Genomic DNA, 23,742 nt, shown 5'->3' on the forward strand with positions numbered 1-23,742 from the left:
ATTAAAAATAAACTGATATTTTCTATACGAGAAAGTGATTGCGACTATTGGCATCCAAATTTTTGACATTCTAAGAAATAAACAAAGTAAAAGAGCGGCTAATTCCACAAGGGGCTGCTAATTTCTTAGAATATGGGTGAAAAACAAAAAGGCAAGATCCTATTATATGTCTGTCGTGCTTATAAAACACGATGATCCAAATGATTTTTTTTAATCGAAAATAGCTCAGCACAGCAACAATAGTATTTTTTTTTTTTTTTTAAAGAATGAGAGCTCGCCACGTCTCTGAAGAATTTGAAATTTTTTAATTTTTAATGTCTGCAATGTTGAAATAGTTTTTTGTAATATAAATTAAGAGCCCATAAAATGCAATTTTTTTTTAAAAAAAAAATGAGGGGTTCTCCCATAGTTTGTAAGTCTTTTGTAGTAAAATCTCTTAGTTTTAGATAGAGTGCGAGTTTTTCTTTTAATTTTTTTGGATAACCTTAAATTATGTAAATTATCTAATTTTAATTATTCATCTAATTATTTATACTTTTTTATTTAAATAAATAGGGAATGTTATTCCACTTTAAAACATTTACGTTTAATAAAAAAAGAAAAATAAATTAAATTTCAAATAATTAAAGAGTATAATTGAAAGTAATTAGTGTAAAAAATGTACAAGAAATGGCAATCTAAGGATGCAAGTGTCTTTTGCCTTTTATCGCAAAGTGTTGTTGAGCAACAAAATCTCTTAGCCCCCGCCCTTTGACATGCTTGTGTTGAATCATTGGAACTCCTGCACGTACATTGGCAGCTACGACATGGATGATGGTCAATCACCGTTTATAATATTAATAGCCTTGCGCCGAGCAGACCAAGCTTTCTTGTACGACACATTGCAGTGAAGCTCCTTTTTCACCATTGTTTGGATTTTCTTAACTTTGAAAAATGGATCTTTGATGATGTGGGGGATAATGTACTCGGCAATTATATCCTCACTCAAGTGTCGGTGGTCACTATTGTTGCACACACAGACACATGTATGTTCATCTGCAAGAGTAACAATCATCCACAGCTTATGGGAACTACGTAAGGTTGCTCTCAACTGCCAGTTACACGAAGGTGTGGAGTTGCGAGCCTTGCATCGGACATACCATGTTGTTGGAGTGCTCTCTCGGACTTTATACTCTCTATTTTTCTTTATAGACCACAACTTTACTGCCCGCTTTACATGTTCTTTGGTGTGAAATAGGTACCCCAATTGTAGCTCTTTCGTGTGCTCATTCCAAAATTTGAGCTTCTCGACACCTCTCACATCTAGAGGATCAAATCGTAACGTAGCATCAACACCGGCTTCATACCGCAATTGTGGTGTTACATCAATGGTACATGGTGCACTAGGCTCAACGTGTATGAGGGTGATACCACCTTCGCCTAACTTACTTCTCTGCTCAGATGCATCATAGTTGTGGTCATCATCAACAGAATCATCGGTGTCTGGTTCTGGTTCGGAATCCACGTCCACATCTACCAATTCAACATCAGTATTTGTCGTGGGCTCGAACACTGTAGCTGCATTAGTCTCCAAATCACGAGGCTCAACTATTGACATGCGTTTTGCCTGCCGACTACCGCTTGGACGATCCATCTCAATATGTTGCCGCCCAGTACCCCTTCTGCATCCTCTCCGAGTCGGTTGGGCATCTCCAGAATCCAACTGGATCAACTGACTTTTAAATAAGCTAGTTGTCCCGCCTATATTCATTGGCTCCTTTCCACATAGACTAGTGCCTCCATCAATATGTGGATTTGCAATTTGCAAAGTTTGAGTATCATATCGTCCCAAGCTTAAGAGCTCCTCCACCTCTATGTAGATCTCGGTGGCATGTCCACTATTAGCTTTCAAAAAGTACATTCCGTCGACTCCATTATCATCCATCAAAGGCATTGCACCAAACACCCCATAATGCAGGCAAATCCGAAATATCAAACTAATCTTATACTTATTCCGGTCTAGATTCATAATGTTGTACGCTCTGTCCACCAGTTCATCAAAACCTACTCTTTCTCTGAGGAACATAACTTTTTTCGGCATAGGCGGATCATATAACATTGATCCTCCAACATATACAATTTTTCCTCCCCAATAAAGATGAATCACCAAGGAATTATTGCTCGACATGTTCTCCCTAATATAGCACAACATTAGTTTAATACATCTCACCATCGACAAAAACTAACATGCTAAGACTACGATTAATCACACCTACTTAAAATGAGTAACTACATTAATTACACGTATTTAAATTATTAGCTACGATTAATTACACTTATCTAAATTATTTTTTTTCACCTATTTAAATGATTAACTACATTGATTACACTTATTTAAATTATTAATTACACCTAATTAATTACATTGATTACAGGTCAAAACTACATCAATGATACCTAAATTAATTTATTCTTAATCCTATGTTTAACCCATTAAATTAGTAACTAACTAATCTGTTTAATCACATGGCCAATTAACAAAACTTAATATTATGAAATTACGAACAAAATGTTAATACTATATTAATTTGTTCTTCAATGTCATAAATTAAATTACATATTAATTCTAAATCATTTTATTTTTATGAACCATTAATTTAAACTTACTATTAATTTACATGCTCGGACTACCTAAACAACATAACATAAAACAATATATTATAAACTTTAATGTAACACAATATACAATTAAATTCTTTGTCTAAAACCAGTTTCACAAGAAATAAATAAGACAAAAATATATAATACAGCAAAATAAAGTATACACAAACAATAATTGATTAAAAGAATAAAAAAGTGTTCCCCTTACTTCTTCTTGAGCTGTGCTTTAAAAGATCATCTGCCTTGTGGTTGTCAGGACTTGGAAACACGGCGGCGGAGGTCTGCTCCTATTTTCCTTTCCTTTGTGCGAACGAGAGAGAATGAGAATTGAGAGAGAGGGAGAGATGAGAGAAATGTGGTAGAAATCAGAGAGTTGAGGGTTTTCAGCGGGGTTTACAATACATGAGAAGCTACTAGCCGTCGATCTAGCCATTGATCAACGGCTGCTATCAAAAATCTGCTACGACGCCATTTAAAATTTAAAAATCTCTGTCGCTGCCGTGCTAACTCAGCACGGCAACCTGTCAGCAGACGCTTTTTGGCCCGTCAAATTAGCCACAAGGGGCTTACCGACCACTCACAGCAGTGGCGGCAGCAGCCTCCCAACAACCACTCACCGCCGTCCAAGGCTGCAAGGTTGCCCCCTTCCCCTGCTTTTGTCTCTCTCTCTCTCTCTCTCTCTCTCTCTCTCTCTCGCTGATTCCACCCAAACAACCGCAACTCCATAGCAGCAACAATAGCGGCCCCCTTCTACTTCAAACAAAGTCTCTCTGCTCCCACCCCACCCTCCCCAATTTCTCTCTATTTTCCTCCTCGCCAAACACCATCTACAATTATCATTAGTAAGGAGTCATATGATTTCAAACCTAATAAAGTTTGGTGGGCTGTGCCCCTATTCTCTGCTTCTTCGTCATCACTTCCCAAAGGTCGATAAGCTACTCCCAACTATTCCATTTTTCTTCATTCACTCCTTTTATCTTTTTTTTTTTTTAAAAAAAAAAAACTTTTTATATGCAATATGCTACTTTATTGCTGTTCTTTGGCAAGATCTTAGTCCACTTACTAGTCAAATTTTACAGAGCTCTTGTAGGAAGAACTCTATTCGGTTAAAGTTTGCTGCTTTTAGTAATATTGCGGCTGCACGAGCTTTGGATGATTTATCTGTTGAAAAAGGAAATGCTGCGGACTCAGTTGATCTTCCTGCCGTTTATTCTAAGACCTATATAGAGCTTGTAAATGAATGTTATAGTATGAACATTGGGTCCTTAATCCATACCAGAAAGCTTCAAGGCAAGATCTTTAAGTTGGGTTTCGGTCAAGACCAGGACTTCCAGTGTTGGCTCCTTGATGTTTATGTTGCTTGTGGAGATCTAGTTTCTGCTTTGCAGACGTTTGATGATTTTCCCTCTAAAAACCTGTCCTCTTGGAATACATTGATAGCTGGTTTTCTTGGGAAAAAATTGAACAATCAAGTTTTTAGACTCCTTTCGCGTTTGGTTGCAGATAATGTTATGCCGGATGAATGGACATTGGCTAGTGTTTTGAGGGCCTGCGGTGCTGGCAAAGTCACTTTTCAATACGTTGAACACATACATGCTAAGGTCATCCAATACGGTTTTGGTGCAGCTACAGTCGTTTGTAACCCTCTTATTGACTTGTACTCGAAGAATGGGTTCATCAATTCTGCTAAGCAAATCTTCCAGAATATGTTCTTAAGGGACAGTGTATCTTGGGTTGCCATGATATCTGGTTTCTCTAACAATGGGCGTGAAGAAGACAGTATCATCCTCTATAATGAGATGCGCATATCAGGAATCAACCCTACTCCATATATTTTCTCATGTGTTATAAGTGCATGCTCCAAGATAGAGTTTTATGACCTGGGATTGCAGCTTCATGCTCTTGTCTATAAGTGGGGATTTGCATCAGAGGTTTATGTGTGTAATGCTCTCGTCACCTTATATTCTCGCTTCGGTCACCCGATGTCTGCTGAACAAATTTTCAGCAAAATGCAGCAGATGGATAGGGTCTCGTATAATTCACTTATATCAGGACTTGTTCAACAAGGAAATAATGAGAGGTCAGTTGAGTTATTCAAGAAAATGCAGATTGACTCCTTGAAGCCTGACTGTGTTACAATTTCAAGCCTTTTGAGCGCTTGCGCATCAATGGGAGCTCTTCTGAAGGGAAGACAACTGCACTCTTATGCGCTTAAGGCTGGAATGTGTTCAGATATCATCATTGAAGGTTCTCTGCTTGACCTTTATGTCAAATGTTCTGATGTTGAATCAGCTCATAGATTCTTCCTCACAACACAGAAAGATAATGTGGTTCTCTGGAATGTGATGCTAGTGGCTTATGGTCTCAGAGGTGATCTGAACGAGTCCGTTAGGATTTTTGAACAGATGCAGAGTCGAGGCCTGCAGCCTAATCAATATACCTACCCAAGTATCTTGAGAACCTGTACTCTGGTAGGAGCTCTTGACTTAGGGGAGCAAATTCACAGTCAAGTCATCAAAACTGGACTTTACCAAAATGCTTATGTCTGCAGTGTGCTTATTGATATGTATACAAAACATGGAAATCTGGATACTGGGCTGAAAATTCTCAGGCGTCTCACAGAGGAAGATATTGTCTCTTGGACAGCAATGATTGCTGGATACACTCAGCATGATCTTTTCTTGGAAGCCCTCAAACTTTTCATAGAAATGCAAGACTTGGGCATTCAATCAGATAATATAGGATTTGCAAGTGCTCTTAGTGCATGTGCTGGACTTCAAGCAATCAATCAAGGACGACAAATTCATGCACAATCAATCACCTCTGGCTATTCCTTGGACCCGTCAATTAGCAATGCACTAATAAGCCTTTATGCTAGATGCGGCAAAGTACAGGATGCGTACTTGGCATTTGACAAAAATAAAAATAAGGATAACATCTCATGGAATGCATTGATATCAGGCTTTTCACAAAGCAGGCACTGGGAGGAAGCTCTATACACGTTCTCTAAGATGAATCTAGCTGGAGTAGAATCCAATATGTTCACTTATGGGTCTGTGGTCAGTGCAGCTGCTAATACAACAAACTTAAAACAAGGGAAGCAGATTCATGCTAAAATCATAAAAACTGGGTATATTGCTGAGATAGAAGCTTCAAATGTGTTGATCACATTATATGCGAAGACCGGGAGCCTTGATGATGCCAAAAGAGAGTTTCTTGAAATGCCTCAGAAAAATGAAGTTTCCTGGAATGCCATGATCACGGCCTATTCTCAACATGGATGTGCCGCCGAAGCAATTGAACAGTTTGAGGAAATGAAACAACTGGATGTGAGGCCAAATAACGTTACTTTTATCGGAGTTTTATCAGCCTGTAGCCATGTGGGTTTGGTGGATGAGGGGCTCAGCTATTTCAAGTCCATGAGAGAAAAACATGATGTGGTGCCAAAATCAGAACATTATGCTTGTATTGTAGATATTTTAGGACGGGCAGGTCATTTGTCCCGTGCAATAGAATTTGTGGAGACTATGCCAATTGAACCAGATGCAATGGTCTGGAGAACACTCTTAAGTGCTTGCACAGTTCACAAGAACATGGAAATTGGAGAATTGGCGGCTAAACATCTTTTGAGATTAGAGCCAAATGACTCTGCTACCTATGTTCTTCTATCCAATATGTATGCGGTTTCCGGGAAATGGGTTTATCGCAATCATGCAAGGAAGCTGATGAAAGACAGAGGTGTAAAGAAAGAGCCTGGTCGTAGCTGGATTGAAGTTAAAAACTCGTTCCATGCCTTTTTCGTCGGTGATCAGCTCCATCCTCTTGCAGATCAGATCTACGCATTTCTTGAGGATTTAAATGTTAGGGTTGCTGCAATGGGTTACATACAGGACCGATATAGCATTTGGAATGACTTGGAGCTTGGTCAAAAAGACCCAACTGCATTGATCCACAGCGAAAAGTTGGCTATTGCCTTTGGACTGCTGAGCTTGTCTGATTCAATTCCATTACGAGTGATGAAAAACCTTCGGGTCTGTAATGATTGCCATAATTGGATTAAGTATGTTTCAAAGGTAGAAAATCGGACTATTGTTGTAAGGGATACATACCGGTTCCATCATTTTAAGGATGGTTTTTGTTCATGCAAAGATTACTGGTAGCTTGATATATTAGAAAGTTGTGAACACAAGTGGAGATCATCATGCTTCCAGCTCAAGAACCAAAAGTAGGAGATTGGGAAATTTTTGCTCCCAAAACCTTTTTCTTGTAATTAACTAGGTTAGTTCTTTCACTTTTCCTGGTTTATCTCGTTGCAGTTTGCTGTCTGATTGATAATGGTACAAGTACTAACACCCTGTCAACCTTGCATTCAGTTTGGTGTTTTTTCTATATTGACTTGAATGGGTTGCACTGCACAGAAGAACAACCACTTCTGTTTGTCACATTGTGGCATATTGAAGTATGCTTGAGACCGTACACTACTGCATTGTCCCTTTCATGTAGAATTAGGAGACAGCAGAGGGGGCTCCATTTTCTTTCTGCCCTCAACCATCTCTATTTTTGCTTTTCAGATTGAAACTGTTTTAAGACTTGTACTGCTTAGCCATTATACAGATAAAGTTTAACAGCATTTATTTTAGGCCTTTATTTTACCTAAACCTATCTCTTTTTGATCATGGCAAATTTGCATTATCTAGTTTTACAGCTTTCTCTTGGAATACCAGTAGTGTCAGTCAATTCTAGTGTGTGTTGGGTTTTGGTTTTGGAACTTCTTAGCACTTACAAAGAACTACTTTTCGTGGTTAGTTGGCTAAATGATAATTGTGCTATTTGCGTGTCTTTAATTTAACGAAATCGTAGTCTGATGAACGCCACAAGCATTAAGTTTCAATTGTCCTTTCTTACACGGTGATGATGTCTTTTATGTATCTCTTTTCAAAGGTAAAGCCCTTGGTCAAGTCTTGTCACACTCATAACTCAATCCACTTTGGTTTCTGCATGATCAGGTGCTTGCCAAGTTGTTTGAGTACTGAGGCATTATGAAAATGTTGATGTTGATTTGGTGTTGTTCTTTTTCAGGAGGACCCTGGTCTTTATGCGTCCTTTCGTGGAGATATGGACAAGCCAAACTGGAATCAAGTTTTTAGGTGAGATTCTCACTTGTAGATAATAATGCAAGATAGATGCTTTATAATTGGAGGGGAGAAACAGTGTTCTGATATCTTCTCCTCTCTATTCGATTGTTGATTCAAGTACAATTCAAGACTTAGTAATTAAAAGGGAACAAAATAGCCAAGGTATTTTTTTGTAGTCCTCAGTATCTCACATAATTGTACTTGCATTGAAGAAACAAACACTGAATTTTGGAGGTCATATGAACAATAGAAGCCCATTTTCTGACTGGTCAATATATCAAATACACTAGCTTATTGATTACCCCAAAAGAAGGGGGACAAAAAACCTTGTGAGTACAAGCATATCCTAATCGACTTCACGTATTATAATTAATAGTGCTGTATTGAATTGAAAATTGTCATAGAATCTGGACTCCAAAAATCCTATCTAACATAAAATTTTCACAGTGCTATATTTTGGCATATGCTGATCAATGTGGTAAGGTTGGAAAATTTATATTTCTTTTGTATTTTCCTGGTGGCAGATGCAGTAGACATGGGATGAGAACTCTGTCTGATTCTGCAGAGCAAATTAATTTCAATATTAATCAACTGAAGGAGGTGTTCAATAAATCAATATCCGTCCAATATGAGTTTATTGGATCCAAGATTAATAGTGCTACATATCATTGATCGGCGCTGGGATGGAAGTAACATATTTACATGCCAAACAAGAAGACAAAAGCTTCCCGAGTCTATTTTTTGGTATTTCTACCAAATCTTGGGAAGAATATAACCAGCTGTCAGTTTCTTCTCTGCTCGAATCCTTAGGATTACTGTTCAAACCAATATTACCACAAATACCACCAATCAGACAGGAAGCATGCAAGCCACCATCCTTCCTCTGTAAGACTGGTTAGACATCGTAAACTGGAAGCTCTCTTGAAATAGGGCTGGCCATTGCCCTCAATCTAGGCTCACTTGGGGCCGAGCTTGTCATCAAGTACATCACTCTGCTCAAGCTCCCTGCTTCATAGTTTCATCCACTTTGTCAGCGTCTTCATCCCCAAGTTTCCCTTATTGGCAAACACCACCATCAAAGAGTTTGAAAGCAGGTTCAGCGTCAATGCAGGGGTTGGCTTCTCATGATTCAGGGAGGCTGCCAACAGGATAAGGCACAGATGAGGAATCATCATATGCTTATCCCCATCCATGGGCTGTAGCTTAATTGGCTCCCAGGTTAGGACATTTGCTGGCTCTGAGGACAGCCCTAAAGTCCATGGTGAAGGTACTGGTCAAGGAGCTCATAGGATCCAGGATAATTGCCTACCGGGGGCCTCCTTATGCGTGGACTTCCATTCTAGGGTAACCGGTAGGAATGGTGAAGAAGCCCTGTAGCTTCTTGGCTGCTGGTGCTGGGGGGTGGGTCATTGGCCAGATTATTCGTAAGAATGGTGGCAAATGTCTGGATTATGATGCAAATGGTGAGATTATTCCTAAGAATGGTGAGAGCCCCCATTTGTGTGGATTATGATGCAAATGTCAGATTCTAATCAATGTGCAGCGGTCCCTTAAACCAACAACCACACCCCCCCCCCCCCCCCCCCCCCCCAAAACCCAAAAACCACGAAATGTCGTTTGTTTAAAAAAAAAAATTCCCGCATGGCATGTGTCAGTATAACTAAGGCAATGTCCGTAGCTATAAATAATCCCCATATCAATCCAAAGACATCCAATCCATTTTCGCTACTTCAACTTTCAGTTAGTAGGAGTCAGGATCAGGCGGCAGCATGGCTGATTCCATCCCCCTCCCTCTCAAAGACCGAGTAGCCATCGTCACCGGCGGCTCCAGGGGAATTGGGCGGGCCATAGCCCTCCATCTTGCCTCTCTCGGAGCCAACCTCGTGATCAACTACTCCTCCAACCCAGCTCAAGCCGACCTCGTTGCCTCCCAAATCAATTCTGCTTCTGCTTCCCGCGCCATCACCGTCAGAGCCGATATTTCCGACCCAGCCCAGGTCAAGTCCCTCTTCGACTCCGCCGAGTCCGCCTTCAACTCCTCCCCTGTTCATATCCTCGTCAATTCCGCTGGTGTACTCGACTCCAAGTACCCAACCCTGGCCAACACCGCCCTGGAAGACTTCGACAACATCTTCAACGTTAACGCCAGGGGGGCCTTCTTGTGCTGCAGGGAGGCTGCCAACAGGATCAAGCGCGGCGGCGGAGGGAGGATCATCTGCTTAACCACCTCCTTGGTGGCCGCCTTGAGGCCCGGCTTCGCTGCCTACGTGGGGTCCAAAGCCGCCGTGGAGTCCATGGTCAAGATACTGGCCAAGGAGCTCAAGGGGACCGGTATAACCGCCAACTGCGTGGCCCCGGGGCCTATCGCCACGGACATGTTCTTTGCTGGGATGACAGAAGAGATGGTCAAGAGGGTTGTGGACGAGAGCCCGCTCGGTAGACTGGGCGAAACAGAGGACGTGGCTCCGCTGGTGGGATTCCTGGCTACTGATGCTGGGGAGTGGGTTAATGGTCAGATCATTCGCGTCAATGGTGGCTACGTCTAAGTCTTCACACTCTTCACCCATCCACCATCTCTCTTCTCTGAACCACCTCGATGCACAATAATAAATCAAATGGACTACTTCTATCGGCATTAGTAAATCCTCACTTCATGTCTCCTTTTCATTAATGCAACTGCTGGAGTGTATATTTGGCGTAGTCTCTTTTCTTTGGAATTTACAACCTCGCAAGATTGGCGACGATGTAGTATCTTTTTTCTCCTAGTACCCGCACTGATTGTTAGCCATGATGATTAATGCAATTGTGTCTTTTGACGGTTATGCTGTATTCTACAGAAAGGGAGGAAAAAAAGGTATCTATTCTTCTTTTATACATATCCATTTAAGCATGCAAGGCTTTCAATGTGTATGCTGAGTGAAGAAAACTTTGGCTAGTCCTTGCTACTTTGTGATTCTTGCTGCTACTTGAGCCATCTGCATTTTTATGTTACATTTCATACTCCAAATAAAAATGTATGATTAACTTTATTTATGCTAAAGAGCAAAATAAGCCGGACAGATATGGCAACACCTAGAGTTAATTTATTAGTGCAACAAAATGCATTCTCCACTGGAGGTTACTCCTGTTTTGTTGGTTATAAAGGTTTATGAACGTGTACATGTTGAGTTCCCGTTTGTTTCCTTTTATGATGATGCAATGCTATTTGTTTTTCATGTTTCCTTCTCCACCATACTTCTGTTGGTGTAAGAATGAGTATGCCTTTCAATTTCTGGTAGTATAGAGTTCTATGAGAAAATGTGTATTTTTCTGTAGCATTCGCTTTATTTTCTGAAATGCAAATTGCTGGTACGTTCTGGTTGTTCGAGCCAGCTTGTGCTTGATAGGTAGCCATATTAAGTGTCTTGTTTAGAGTCTTAAAGTCAACCATTTTGCAGAAGGTGCTGTGTTTTTGTCATTGTGCAGCCTTAGCTGTAGTAATATTTTTCCCGTTCCAATATAATCTGAGAGAAACTTTGAACTATTGGGCACAAATTCATGAATCATGAATTAATTCCAGAATTTGTATTTAATTAGACATGCTACTCGTAGCTATAGATTAATTATCTTCCACTTTGAAGCTGACATATCTAGGAATTCGGAAACTCATACTCTTGTTTAATCTTTCAAACGTAGCTCAGTTTATTACTTTACATTTTTCTTTCCTTTGCGATGATTTACCCAAGCCAGGATGATTGGGAATTAGATGAGCCAGTGCTTCTCTCCTTCATAACTTAGTTCTTAGAGAATGACAAGTGCAAAAAAAAACTTTACGAAAATGCCTCAATGAAAGAAGGTTGATTACCGGGAAGGGGATTGGGACCAGGAGTGGACAGACATTTGAAATGAATGAGTTTGGAACGGGTTTTGCTTTTGATGCTGATTTTAATTAACTGTCAGTCCAAATGAAGCAAAGTTTGCTCTGCCTGCTGTCGGGTTCTGGCTGTTCAACTGAAACAAAATGGTCGATTAGAAATTTTATCATTTTATGTCAAGTGTCATACGGAATGTATGAATATTTCTGGTAACTTGTGAAATCAGTGTCTTTCCCTTTTTTTTTCCCTTCCAGATGAAGAAGCTGTAGATTAGAAGCCATAGCACAATTTCCAACTGGTGTAGGACTTCACAATGCATGCCCATGTAGTAAAACTGGGGATTTAGTTGAATCTGAGACGTGTAGTGGCGTAAGAGGGAATGTACGGGGAGGCGCAGATCGTTTAGTTAGCCCAAATTATGGATGCATGACTTCTTGTTCCAAGTTTTGGGACTCCTCAGATTGTTGCATTTCAGTCCTTTATTTTTGGGACTAGTGAATCTCAAGCGATAGCTCCGACATCCAGAATGAATGAATATGCTTCAGCAGAACTTGGGATTCTTCTCCATGGTAGGGCTAAGAATGGGTGGTTGAATGATAACCGTGAGGTAAGATACAATTAGCTCTAAACTGGTCTTTCTTACAACTTTTGAGGATAGGATAAGAAGTTGAGAGCCCCGATGCCCTGTGCTACTGACGTCGCTGTCTCTGCCTCTGCCAGACTCTGCAGTTCCAAAGAGGATATCGTTCCTTTGGCTTTGGGCATTATTTAACGAGAACAGGCGCCAACGAGCATACATCAGGAATCATGTAAGGAAAATTTTCAAGTACCTTTCTTTCCTTACGGTCAAAACCATTAATAAAAAAAAAAAAAGAGGGATACTTATTTGCCAAATACTAGATGTGATAATTTCCGACACGACCTGAAAACATAATATGAACCTAACACGAAATTAATGGGTTTGAGTTGAGGTTTCGTGGGTTCAGGTCAGAATCGAGTCGAATCCGATGAACTCGAAAAGAAAACAGGTCGAATTCAAATCAACTCTTGGATGATCCGATAACTCGTTTACGAATTAAAAATAATTTAATAAATATAAAAATTATTTTATCTAACTAAACTAATGGATTGCATTTTTCGTCATTTTTTATGAAAAAATTACTGTAGCGATTTGATGTATGTGAGGGGAAAAGGTAATAAGAAAATGTGATCACGGAAAACGACGCAATTTTTTGGCAGAAAATGGCAATCCAAACAGGGCCTAAGTTATTCTTTTTTTTCCAAAGGCATTGATTACTTAATCCTAAATGAATTTATTTAACTTATGTGAAGTTGAAATTAGTATATTTGGACAAATAATGTATTATATTATTTTTTACTTTTATACTGTTTTAATTTATTTTATATTTGATTTGGGATAAAACACTTTTACGGTGTTTTAATTTATTTTAGATTTGGACTTTGAGCGAAATTGATTTTATTAGAAATTACAGTGGTAAATTAATAAATTAAAATTAAGTTTCGGGTCATTCAGGTCGACCCGTCAACCCGGAATTTTCGGGTTTGAGTCAGGTATCATGATCGGTTTCGGGTTGACAGGTCAGGTTCAGGTTAACGATTTTTCTGTTATATCCGGATCTCAATCCGACCCGTCAACCCGATTGCCGCCCCTACCAAATACCAACTTCTATTCATTTCAAGACATTTATCAATAGGCATGACAAATTAATCGATAAACAGTATTTTATCATCATTGTTATTATTCAAAACCGGTAGCCAGAAGTATTATTATTTTGTCAACGTATTGAAGCGTTGTAATTCTTGCAAATTCGGTAGTCCGTGGATTGAAATGTAAAACCCTGTAGCCTAATGTTCATTAATTAGACTGAATAAATTGAATCCTCCACTCTAGGATCGTATACGTACACCTACTCGATGAAATTTCTTGTCAATCAAAAAATTACCATAATTCAACCAACGGTTGCAGTCTGATTTTTAGAAGTAGTAGTATTTGATACTCACTCTGGTTCTAATGCTTGAGAATGAATCAAATAGTAGTAACATGTAAGCCTCTTTTGGCTGGCGATATTGCCAGAGAGCAAAAATTAGGATTCATAACAAATTTCTCTTCATGATACAGCTTTGCCCCTTACTTAAGTTTTTGCAATTAAGCTTCTAAATTCTGGGGTTTCAAATGACACTCTCCCAAATTTTGCAATTGCTCCTCCTACATTCTGCCAATCAATCATATATCATTCCTTATCTATTCTCTACCCACACGATGAACTAAACCACTGACACCCCAACTAGCAACTCAAGCACCGCATTAGAACCCAAAAGAACCTCGTCAATTGCTGCTTTCACTCACACCTATTGGCGACTTAGTTAATATCCTCCAATACTCTGCGAGTCACTTTTTTTTTTCTTTTCTCATCGTCTAGAATTGAAATCAATGATCGTGAAGAAAGAACCAACAAATGGATTATGCAAGGCATTTGTTTTTTTGTTTCCCAAGAGTAGTTAATGGTCACCCTTTTATTTGTTGAACTTGCATGTTATTTGGATTAACGTGTGTCACATATCTCGCCTTTAAACTTATGAATGGTTGATTGGAATAGAAAAATGAGGACATATGCTGAGAGATGAAATTTGGTTGGAAGAAAGTGTCAAAGGGGAAGTTTGTCCATTTCAATTAGGGAAGACTAATAAGCTTTTGTTGAATTTTTGAGACGAAGCTGGGCAGGAGGTCATGGTTTTGGCAGTGATCGAGGGCAGCTTTAGTGTTACGGCGATCATAATGATCAAGAACCGAAATTTTTTGAAGTTGAGAACAGGAAAAAAAAAGAGGTTTGTTATGGGGCTTGAACGAATTAATTGAAGTAATGATTATTAATGTAAGGAAGGACAAAGTTGTCCCATGAAGTAAAATTTGCTCTCTGTCCTATTTTTTTGCTCTGGTAGTATCTTTTTTTTTTTTTTTCCTGTCGACATAGGGATATCTTGGAATTATCCAGACTAACCTCCTGCGGTTGAACAGAGCACGCCCCTTAGAATGCCAAGCGCGTTAGTTCGGGGAGAGTCGAACCATAATCGATATTATAAAGCCAGATGATACGACCAGGTGAGCTGCACCCCGAGGGGCCTCTAGCAGTATCATCTGCCACCTCCTTTCCCTTTTTTCCCCCTTTTTCTTTGCATCCTAAACCAAACCGATATGTTTCCTTAAAAAAAAATTTACAAGATTAAGAGGAAAAGCTAATAAAATAATTAAGCAAACAATCGTAACATATTTGGTAAAACAGCAGCAGCAATACGCACTGCTGCTGACTAGTAACTGTGAGCAGTTGCGTGGGACTGTGGGTTTTAAACCAAAAAAAAAAAAAAAGGAAGGAAAGGTTGGAACCGGAAAATGAAATGTGAAAAGAAGGGTGAGTAGTAAGCAGGAAGGAATTGAAAAGGAGGGGGCGGGCGGGAAGGATAGCGGGGGAATTCAAGAAAAAGATTCAAAAGAAGATGAATTAGACTCCGACACCGCCCAAATGGATCTGAGCTCCAGCTGACTGACTGACTATTATAGTACTATTCTGATATGTGTTTATGTAATTTTTTGTCCAAAAAAGGCAGAGAGAGAGAGACAGAGAGAAGATTTTATGGTATCATATCAGAATCAGACAACCATCGGAAAGCCCCTTCGCATACTGTCTCGGTAGCGGCCGCCCAGGAAACAACACACTTACTTACACAGCTCTCCGGCCCCCCTTCACTTCAATTCCCCCACATAAATAAATTCATCTTCTCTGCTTCCTCCCCTTGCTTGATTCGGCAACCACATTTTACTTTTGCTTTGAGGGTTGCGGCGGCGGCGGCGGGGATGCATTGCCATTTAGCAATGTAAAAGTCTAAACAACCTACTGCTGCAACATCACGGCAAGAAAAAGATTCCGTAAAGCCCAGATCTTGGCACAAGAATCCCAGCAAGAAGCAGCATAATACTCGACACTAGGGCGGGACTAGGGAGGGACTCTCGTCTTGATTAACAGATAAGGTACCGCCTTCTTCATTTAACTACTACTATTCCATGATCTTCATCTCTCTGTCTATCTATCTATCTTGGCCCTTGGGAGGGAGGCTTTGTTTATGCCAATTCAGTTCTTTCCTTTTTATTCTCTTACAAGTACGCCTCAAATGTTTATTCCACCGCAGGCAGGGTAGGGAGAGGGTTCTTGTCGAGTCCAACACCCAATTTTAGTCGCCACACTGCCTCTTTTCTTGATTGGAATTCACAACGTCATATATATCCATATTATCAACAACCCTTTTCACCATCCTGTAAAAAAAAAAATTAAATTAAAAGGCTGTAGCTTTTCGTTTTCTCTGCAGTTTTTACGCCCAAAGGCATGAGTTTTTTTTTTTGTGACCTAGTAAAGAAACTAGAAGCATCCTTTATATCAACATCTTGTGTGGTTGATATTTGTGTATGCTGCTAGCTTCTTGATTCTACTAGTTTGAAATCTGACATGCCCATGAAAAAGATATTTTTTTCCTTTGATTTTACTGCCACAAAGCTAACTTGATTTCACCTTTTCAAGATCTGTGCTTGTTTTACATATCGTGTGCCAACTTCTGTCATTCTCATTTCACAAGTTTGATATCATTGTACAACGACCAATTCTTTTTTTTTTTTTTTTTTTTTTTTTGAGTTTAAAGAAAAAATTGACGCGATAAATTCCACTTAACCTCTTTACTGACCGAGTTCGTTCCTCAGGGACATATAGGTGGTCTCCCTATGGGAATAAGAAGTCTTAGTCCCATGGTCAGAAGGGAGTTGGAAAATCTTGACAAGGATGCTGACAGTCGAAAATCTGCTATGAAAGCCTTGAAATCCTATGTCAAAGATTTGGATTCCAAAGCTATCCCTCTCTTTCTCGCACAGGTTTCCGAGACCAAAGAAACTGGTTCTTCTGGAGAGTATACGATCTCACTATACGAGGTTCTTGCTCGTGTTCATGGACATAAAATTGTCCCTCAAATTGACAACATCATGACCACTATTATCAAGACTTTGACGTCAAGTGCAGGATCTTTTGCTCTTCACCAAGCTTGCTCTAAGGTGGTTCCGGCAATTGCCAGATATGGAATGGACCCAACTACTCCCGAGGACAAGAAGAGACACATCATTCACTCTCTCTGTAAGCCTCTCTCCGATTGTCTTTTGGGCAGTCATGAGAGCCTATCTTCTGGAGCTGCTCTTTGTCTGAAGGCTCTAGTAGAGTGCGATAACTGGAGGTTTGCTTCAAACGGGATGGTGAATGAGGTATGTCAGAGAGTTGCTGGAGCTTTGGACAAGCACTTGCAAACTAATTCGCACATGGCACTTGTGATGTCTTTGGCTAAGCACAACAGTTTGACTGTCGAGGCGTATGCAAGGTTGTTGATCCGCACTGGATTGCAGATTCTGAATGAAGATGCCAATTCTCAAAAAAGATTGTCCGCCATTCATATGGTGAGCTCTTTGATGAAGTGTTTGGATCACAAAAGCATCTCTTCCGAGTTGGAATTAATAATTAAGGTGATGGAGAACTGTCAGTCTGATCAGATGGCTTACGTAAGTGGGGCTGCTTTTGAAGCATTGCAAACTGCTCGAAAGATATGTACTGAGAAAAGCTCAAAATTTGAGAAAGATATGGTTTCAGTCACTGGCTCAAATTTTGACAGGAGAGGAAATTTAAGAAGAAGAAATTTGTCGGATTCTGGGGATCAATCACCTCTGACAGCTTCACCTGAATCACAGACTATCAATTCATTTTGTGGGCACGATTCCTTCTTTGACTCCCCAATTTCAACGAATCAGACCTCTCCAGACTTCGCTTATGATCGAAGGAGTGTGAATCGGAAACTGTGGTCAAGGTGTGAGAATGGTGTTTTAGACGTCTCTCTCAAGGATGGTATCTTTTCAGAGGTAACACGCAGAAGTGCCATGGGGAGCTCTGAGCATGATGGTTTTTCTGATTTCTCTGGAGATTATACGGATGGATTTGTTGGATTTTGCCAAACTAGTTCCAGAAATAGAGTTGCCAGAAGTGCCACTCCCAGTCCTCAGGTAGGCCTACTAGGCATTTGAATATTCACACGTCTGGAACAACAATTTCATGCTGGATTTTGAATTCAATAGCAGGAAAATGCCATAAGAAGAAAACATCTCCATGGAGTATGATTTGATGATGCATTTTAAAGAAGTCTAAGATCCTAGTGCACATTTGCATTTGTTTAAATTGAATAATGAACCTCACCTTTAGAGACGAGAATTTGCTGCATAGAATACTCCAAAGCTTTAATTTGTGAACATGTTCATGCTTTGTAGTCTGTTTGAAAATGCTTTTGCTTTTGCTGACCCATATGTTTCTCGTGTGCAATATCTATCAGCGTTCTCGCTCTCTCATCAATGTTGACAGTGTAAAGATCTTTGCAACACCAAGAAAGCTAATTCACTCCCTTCAGGATCAAAATGAGGAAAGTTCAGACTCTGACAAACCAAATAGGAGATTCAGAAGTCCTTCAAGCCAATATGAAATGACTCCTACTTCAAAATATAAACAGAATGGCGTTCATCAAATGAGGGGCCTTGAGATTAATGGGAAAGGGAAGTCACCTACAGGGTCCGAAGCGTTACGAGGAAGCTCCGAATCAGTGTCTTCAACACAAGATATCCCTGCTGAGGATACAACAAAACCTTCTCCAAAGTTGGAACTTCCTAGAGTTGATGGTCTGAAAGGCTACTGGAAGCCTACTCGCAACACACTCGGCATTCTCTTTGTTATATTTGCAACTATTTTATGCTTCATGTTAATTGATGATCAAGGAGAAGGTTACAATCTTGTCCCCACCTAACTTGTGTTTGGTGGCAGGCCATAAGAGCTAATATAGTTCTAGTTGAGTTAATATCCTGGAAAGTAATCAGGCTGATATGCCTTATAAAACAACAAATACTTACTGAGCCGTTTCTTCTTTAGTTGTAGCAGAGCAGTAAACAAGATGAAGAATTTTTGGTACTTTGATTGGCAATCTCCAAAGACTATGGTCCTGTTTTATGTAATAGTGCTACTGAAACATATTGCCATTGAATGATATGCAAAGGATGCAAAAGGGACTTTTCTGCTCCTTGCTTCTTTTTTCCTTTTCGTGTAGTATGGGCTGTTGCTGGGCTTAATGTTGCAATTACTGATTCAGATTTATTTTATCGATGACATGGCCTAAGTTCCTTGCAGTAGTAAAGATAAATGTTCTCTATTCTGATCCACAAATTCTGTTCAGAGTTTGATGACATTCCTTTATGTGTACACTGGAGTAGACTTTTTAGAGCCTCGCTCAGAGGTTTGGATTACATAAACGCTGCTTGCCTCTCCATTCACTTTGGGAGCTCAAGGTTATAGGTTGAAGCAGGGCCGCTTGTCCTACACATATATAAGAGTATTTGCCATACCATTCATGACTTGAACCTGGACTGAACATGTAAAGTTCATTGAACCCATTTCTCCCTACCAGGACTGAGTTTCTCCTCCCCTGATCCACAATGAGAAATAGTGATAATTTTAGAGCATAAAGACGACTGATGGACAGAGCAATAGGAAGCACATACATAAATCAAAAGTCGAATAAAGACTCTTATGCGACATGGCAGGGAATGCTCTGAAAATGTTAAAGTAATCAGGAACGTATAGTAAAATCTCCATAATAAATTCCATACCCTGTCAAGGACTGTGAAATCGCGAGGCGCGCTGGTGTATATTCTGCTCATTTCCTCTGCCAAATTTTTGTAACCATCCTCTTCTTCTCCCTCCAGACCTTCTTCTGTCTCTTTTCTCATTCTCTCATTGTCTCGATCCACACCCCAGCCGGAAAAGAATCCTGTGAAGTCCATAAGACCTCTTGCTTTCCTTGATCCTATCTTGCCAAAGCTGGGGTGAATAAGACTAAAATCTGTCAAAAGTGGAGTCTTGCTAAAGAAATCTGATCCTTCTAGTCCGATTGCATAAGTTGCTTCTGGAGTGCTCACCGTCAGATGACTTATAACTGCACCCGTGAAATGGAGGGATGAATCACTTGAGTTGCAGACTAGAATTTCAGAGGATAAAGCATCTTCTTTGAGTGTTATGATCTGTTTAACTTCAATGTTGCCTTCTACATTTTGGCTTATCAGTTCTACCTGCGTAGGTACATCTGGACATCAATAAGGTACTGAGCTTGAAACGATAGGGAATTCAAAAGTTAAGGATGGAATGAAAAGGTACTATTGGATTCCAGCAGCCTCTTCTTTTCAATCTGATATCCAATTAATAATTGAGCGCGCATGTTTATCTTAATAAATGTGTGGAGATTGTCAATCATGGTGTCACAAGCTTCCTCCAGGGTTGATAAACAAGTACTACAAAAAAACTGACCTGAATAAATTCTAGAGAGCTTCCTTGAACTCCACGCAGAGTCCAAGCTTTTGGAGACCATAAAATCCCGTTCAGATCAAACTTGAGGTCTAATGAAACTCCACCGTGAATAAGTGCTTCACCATTTTCCCCTTCTGAGACTGAGGTGTGCAGTAACTCCATGGTGGCTCCATGCCACATTAAAGGCTTATATGAAGTGATGAGCCCGCTGGGAAGCATCAGCTTAGCTACACTTCCATTTTCCATGGTCATCTTGACCATACAACTCTCATCACCACTGCTGATACCAGAAAACGAGACTCCATGGCTTCCATACTCATTTTCTAGACAATCCACGTCTAGAGGTGGGCACCAGACTGATGCTGCTACCGATGGCAATCTGGGCTCTCTTTTCTTGCTGCTAGAAATGTTGCACACGAAAGAAGGAGGAGGACACTGCAGACAATGAACGGTCTTGGTAGGTAACAGTACTGGTTTTCTGGTGTTGGAAAGAGGGATGAAGTGTGGAGAGAGGAAACCAGAGTGGATGGTACTACTTGTCATGATTCCCTCAAGCTGAAATGGTGTCATAATCTCTTATTGCTAGTCTGGATTAAATTGCTTGCAGGGAGATTCCAATTAAAGGGAAGAAGAGTTTTAGGATAGACTCCCCAGACACATGTTTGGATAAAGTGACGAGATTTTTTTACAACTGTCTGTTGTGCTCTTTCTGCCTGCTTTTGGTTGGTTGCGGTTGGAAATTGTCAAACTCAAGACTTAAGTTCATTCTCGTTTACAGTGGTAATATACTAAAAACTACCCAAAAAAACCTGCTACTGGCCTCATCTCTGATGATGGTTTATCTACTTTTTTTTCTTAGGAGCTTAATTCAGGTTGGCCTGAACTGCCCATATGCGTAATTTAGATGTGGAATTACCTTCCAGGAAAACTCAATTCAATTGGAAATTGAATAAATAAAATGCTTGGCCGGATTCAAAGCTCTCCTTTTTGTTTAGAGTCTCCTTAAAAATTTCTATTCCAGTGACACTGACATAATTACCATGATGCAAGAAGATAAGCAACGGACCTACGAGGTAGAGAAAGTTTCTCCTGAAGATGACCCACCACATTTGGATAACTCCTCATCAAATAAGGATGAAGTTCCAACCCCTGAAGCTGGGATGGAATTCTCTTCTGAACAACAAGTTCGCCAATTCTATAGATCTTATGCTCAACGTCTTGGATTTGGGATTTCCAAAGTTTCTTGCAAGAATGGAGATGATGATGGCAAGCAGAAGTATTTTTCACTCGGATGCTCCAAGAATGGTAAGACCAAATCAACTACTAAACATTCTTACCATCGAAGGCTCTCAGTCTCCACAAAGACCGACTGTTCTGTAAAGCTAAAATCAATGTTGCCATTATGGATGATGGTACTTGCGTCGTCACTCCCTTGACCACAGTCATGACTTCACTCCAGAAAAATCACACCATATTAGACGTGACAAGTTCTCGGACTATTCTAATGTCAGAACAGAATTAAAGTTTCACACTTTCATGACCAAAACATTTCAGAAGCTCAAAGTTTGAGACTCAGACCTGGAGATGCTTGGGCCTTGGGTAATTTTTTTTCCACCATATGCAAGTCAGAGATCCTAATTTCTTTTATGCGGTTAATTTGGATGAAGAATGTCGCATAAGAAATATATTTTGGGCAGATGCAAGGTGTAGAGCAACGTATGAGTCCTTTTGTTATGTCATTTCTTTTGATACTACTTGTTTGACTCAGAGCTGTGATTTGCCTTTGGTTTCATTCATTGGAATGTACAATCATGGCCAAACTGTATTGCTAGGTTGCGGATTGGTATCTGGGGAGGATACGGAACTTTTGTGTGGTTATTCAGATCTTGGTTAACAAGCATGCTAAGACGTGCTCCGAAGGCGATAATCATTGATGAAGACAGCTCCATTCAAGCTGCTGTTGCTGAGGAATTTCCAGATTCCCATTATTGTTTGTGCCTGAGGCAAATAACGAGAAAACTCCCACAAATATTAGGACGTCTTACTTATTATAAAGCAATAAAGGGGAGTTTGGAAAATATATTGTTTATGATTCTATTAAAGGGGATGAGTTTGAAGAGAATTGGGAGAAGCTGCTTAAAGATTTTGAATTGGAGAAGAATGATTGGTTAAAATCATTGTATCAAGATTGGCACACTTTTTGGGCTGGCAAGTCAAAAACAACATTGAAGCAGTTTGTTGAACACTAAGATAATGCTTTGAAGAATAAGATAGACAGAGAGAAAAATTCAGATGTTGCTTCATCCAACTCCACCACGCCAACAATATCTGGACATCCCATTGAAAAGCAATTTCAAAATATTTACACTACCTCCATCTTCAAGTTGGTTCAGGAGGAATTAAGAGGGTTGATGTTTTGCACTGCCTGCTTTGTGAAAAAAGAGGGGTCAGTTTGAATTTATGGCGTTGTAGAAAACATGTTAGATAATGAAGGAGTACATTGGAAAGAAGTTATGTTTGATGTACATTATGATACTGAAAATGCATGTCAGATTAATTGTTTTTGTCATCTTTTTGAGTCTCGGGGTATCCTTTGTAGGCATGTAATCTCTGTGCTAACCATGAACAATTTTACCAAGGTTTCAACATGTTATGTTTTGGACTGATGGCGCAAAGACATGAATCGTGGTTACCAGCGTGTAAAAGCAGTTTATGATGATTTCAGTGACAATGAAGAAAGACGTTGTTATGACTGTCTCAGTCCATTATTGTTGGAAGTGCAACATCTTGTTGCTGAAAATGAGTAAAGATGTGACCTTTTGGAGAACTTTTTAACCAATGCAAGGGAAAAACTTCTTGCCACAGATGCTACTACTCTGAGTAGTGAAAGAAATCAGAGTTCGTCAGGTCTGCCTCACAATAAAAACTTCTTGCCACAGGTAGGAGTTGGAAACAGGGTGGGAACTCCACTGACAGATGAGAAGGCGGCCAAAAATAAGGTTTTTTCTTTTACTTTTTTGAATCTGATATCCATATTCTCATAATATATCTACACATGCAAAGACTCTTGACACAAATTATACCATAGGTTACTAAAGGACATCAAACTCTGGAACAGACACCAACACTTGGTATGGTGGCAGAACAAGAAAATCAAATGGTTTGTAGTTTGGTGTAGGACTCGGATTGGCATGACTTCTTGTGAATTTAGATGTCTCAAATGTTTCTCGATTTACCATCAAAGAGGAATAAGATGCTTGGTTGAAGAAAGTTCGACGATCTATCTATCTTTTGTTATCTGAGCTGTTGTAGTTGTTATATTATCTCTTTGATTTTCTTGCTTACTGTGCAGCAGCAATAAGTTTTCTGGGGCAGTTCAGTGACAGATTCATGATCTTCTCAACACCAATGATCACCCAAGGACAAGTTCTCCTTGATTACTTGTATACTTATCATCCCTATGTAAGAATTTGTGGTGGTGGTGATGGAAGAATGATTTTGTACAAAAAGCTGAATTTGCAATTAATCTCAGATTATTTTGGTTGAGCGTAATTGTTCCACTCTTGACAGAGGCAGTAGATTATTCTCTTGTTCGTCCTCTTGCTTGAGTGGTTGCTTTGTCAAACGCCAGTTGAATCTGAACTGCAATACATGCGGAGGATGCATGTTTGCCAT

General features: G+C 39.8%; 5 protein-coding genes and 1 long non-coding RNA gene across 7 annotated transcripts; 4 read left to right on the top strand and 2 right to left on the bottom strand.

The window, feature by feature from the left end:
- Positions 1–677: 677 nt before the first annotated feature.
- LOC113776089 lies at positions 678–2,953 on the bottom strand. The gene is made up of 2 exons (XM_027321164.1): positions 2,849–2,953; positions 678–2,174 (listed from the first exon to the last, which is right to left on the bottom strand). Exon 2 carries the CDS (start codon positions 2,165–2,167, stop codon positions 818–820), a length of 1,350 nt encoding a protein of 449 aa, XP_027176965.1. The 5' UTR covers positions 2,168–2,174; positions 2,849–2,953; the 3' UTR covers positions 678–817.
- Positions 2,954–3,866: 913 nt separating this feature from the next.
- On the top strand, positions 3,867–9,313 carry LOC113775753 (pentatricopeptide repeat-containing protein At4g13650). The gene is made up of 3 exons (XM_027320753.1): positions 3,867–6,918; positions 7,720–7,787; positions 8,300–9,313. The coding sequence occupies exon 1, from the start codon at positions 3,891–3,893 to the stop codon at positions 6,798–6,800; it is 2,910 nt and encodes a 969-aa protein (XP_027176554.1). The 5' UTR covers positions 3,867–3,890; the 3' UTR covers positions 6,801–6,918; positions 7,720–7,787; positions 8,300–9,313.
- A 143-nt stretch (positions 9,314–9,456) lies between these two features.
- LOC113774648 (NADPH-dependent aldehyde reductase-like protein, chloroplastic) lies at positions 9,457–10,647 on the top strand. The gene has a single exon (XM_027319233.1). The coding sequence runs from the start codon at positions 9,545–9,547 to the stop codon at positions 10,319–10,321; it is 777 nt and encodes a 258-aa protein (XP_027175034.1). The 5' UTR covers positions 9,457–9,544; the 3' UTR covers positions 10,322–10,647.
- Positions 10,648–15,264: 4,617 nt separating this feature from the next.
- On the top strand, positions 15,265–18,785 carry LOC113776447 (protein SINE1). Of its 2 annotated transcripts, XM_027321613.1 has the most exons (3): positions 15,265–15,674; positions 16,395–17,729; positions 18,053–18,785. In XM_027321613.1, exons 2-3 carry the CDS (start codon positions 16,416–16,418, stop codon positions 18,515–18,517), a joined length of 1,779 nt encoding a protein of 592 aa, XP_027177414.1. In that variant the 5' UTR covers positions 15,265–15,674; positions 16,395–16,415; the 3' UTR covers positions 18,518–18,785. The 2 variants fall into 2 exon arrangements, with proteins under 2 accessions (XP_027177414.1, XP_027177415.1); XM_027321614.1 differs by lacking the exon at positions 15,265–15,674 and having other exon boundaries at positions 16,351–17,729.
- A 103-nt stretch (positions 18,786–18,888) lies between these two features.
- Positions 18,889–20,834, bottom strand: LOC113776448 (protein NDH-DEPENDENT CYCLIC ELECTRON FLOW 5). Its single transcript, XM_027321615.1, has 3 exons — positions 20,068–20,834; positions 19,374–19,832; positions 18,889–19,189 (listed from the first exon to the last, which is right to left on the bottom strand). The coding sequence occupies exons 1-3, from the start codon at positions 20,635–20,637 to the stop codon at positions 18,995–18,997; spliced, it is 1,224 nt and encodes a 407-aa protein (XP_027177416.1). The 5' UTR covers positions 20,638–20,834; the 3' UTR covers positions 18,889–18,994.
- A 317-nt stretch (positions 20,835–21,151) lies between these two features.
- Positions 21,152–23,619, top strand: LOC113776450. Its single transcript, XR_003469017.1, has 2 exons — positions 21,152–23,066; positions 23,156–23,619. It is a non-coding gene; the product is annotated as an uncharacterized LOC113776450 (long non-coding RNA).
- Positions 23,620–23,742: the final 123 nt, after the last annotated feature.

This window comes from Coffea eugenioides, chromosome 6 (assembly GCF_003713205.1).
Source record: "Coffea eugenioides isolate CCC68of chromosome 6, Ceug_1.0, whole genome shotgun sequence".
Lineage (NCBI taxonomy): Eukaryota > Viridiplantae > Streptophyta > Magnoliopsida > Gentianales > Rubiaceae > Coffea > Coffea eugenioides.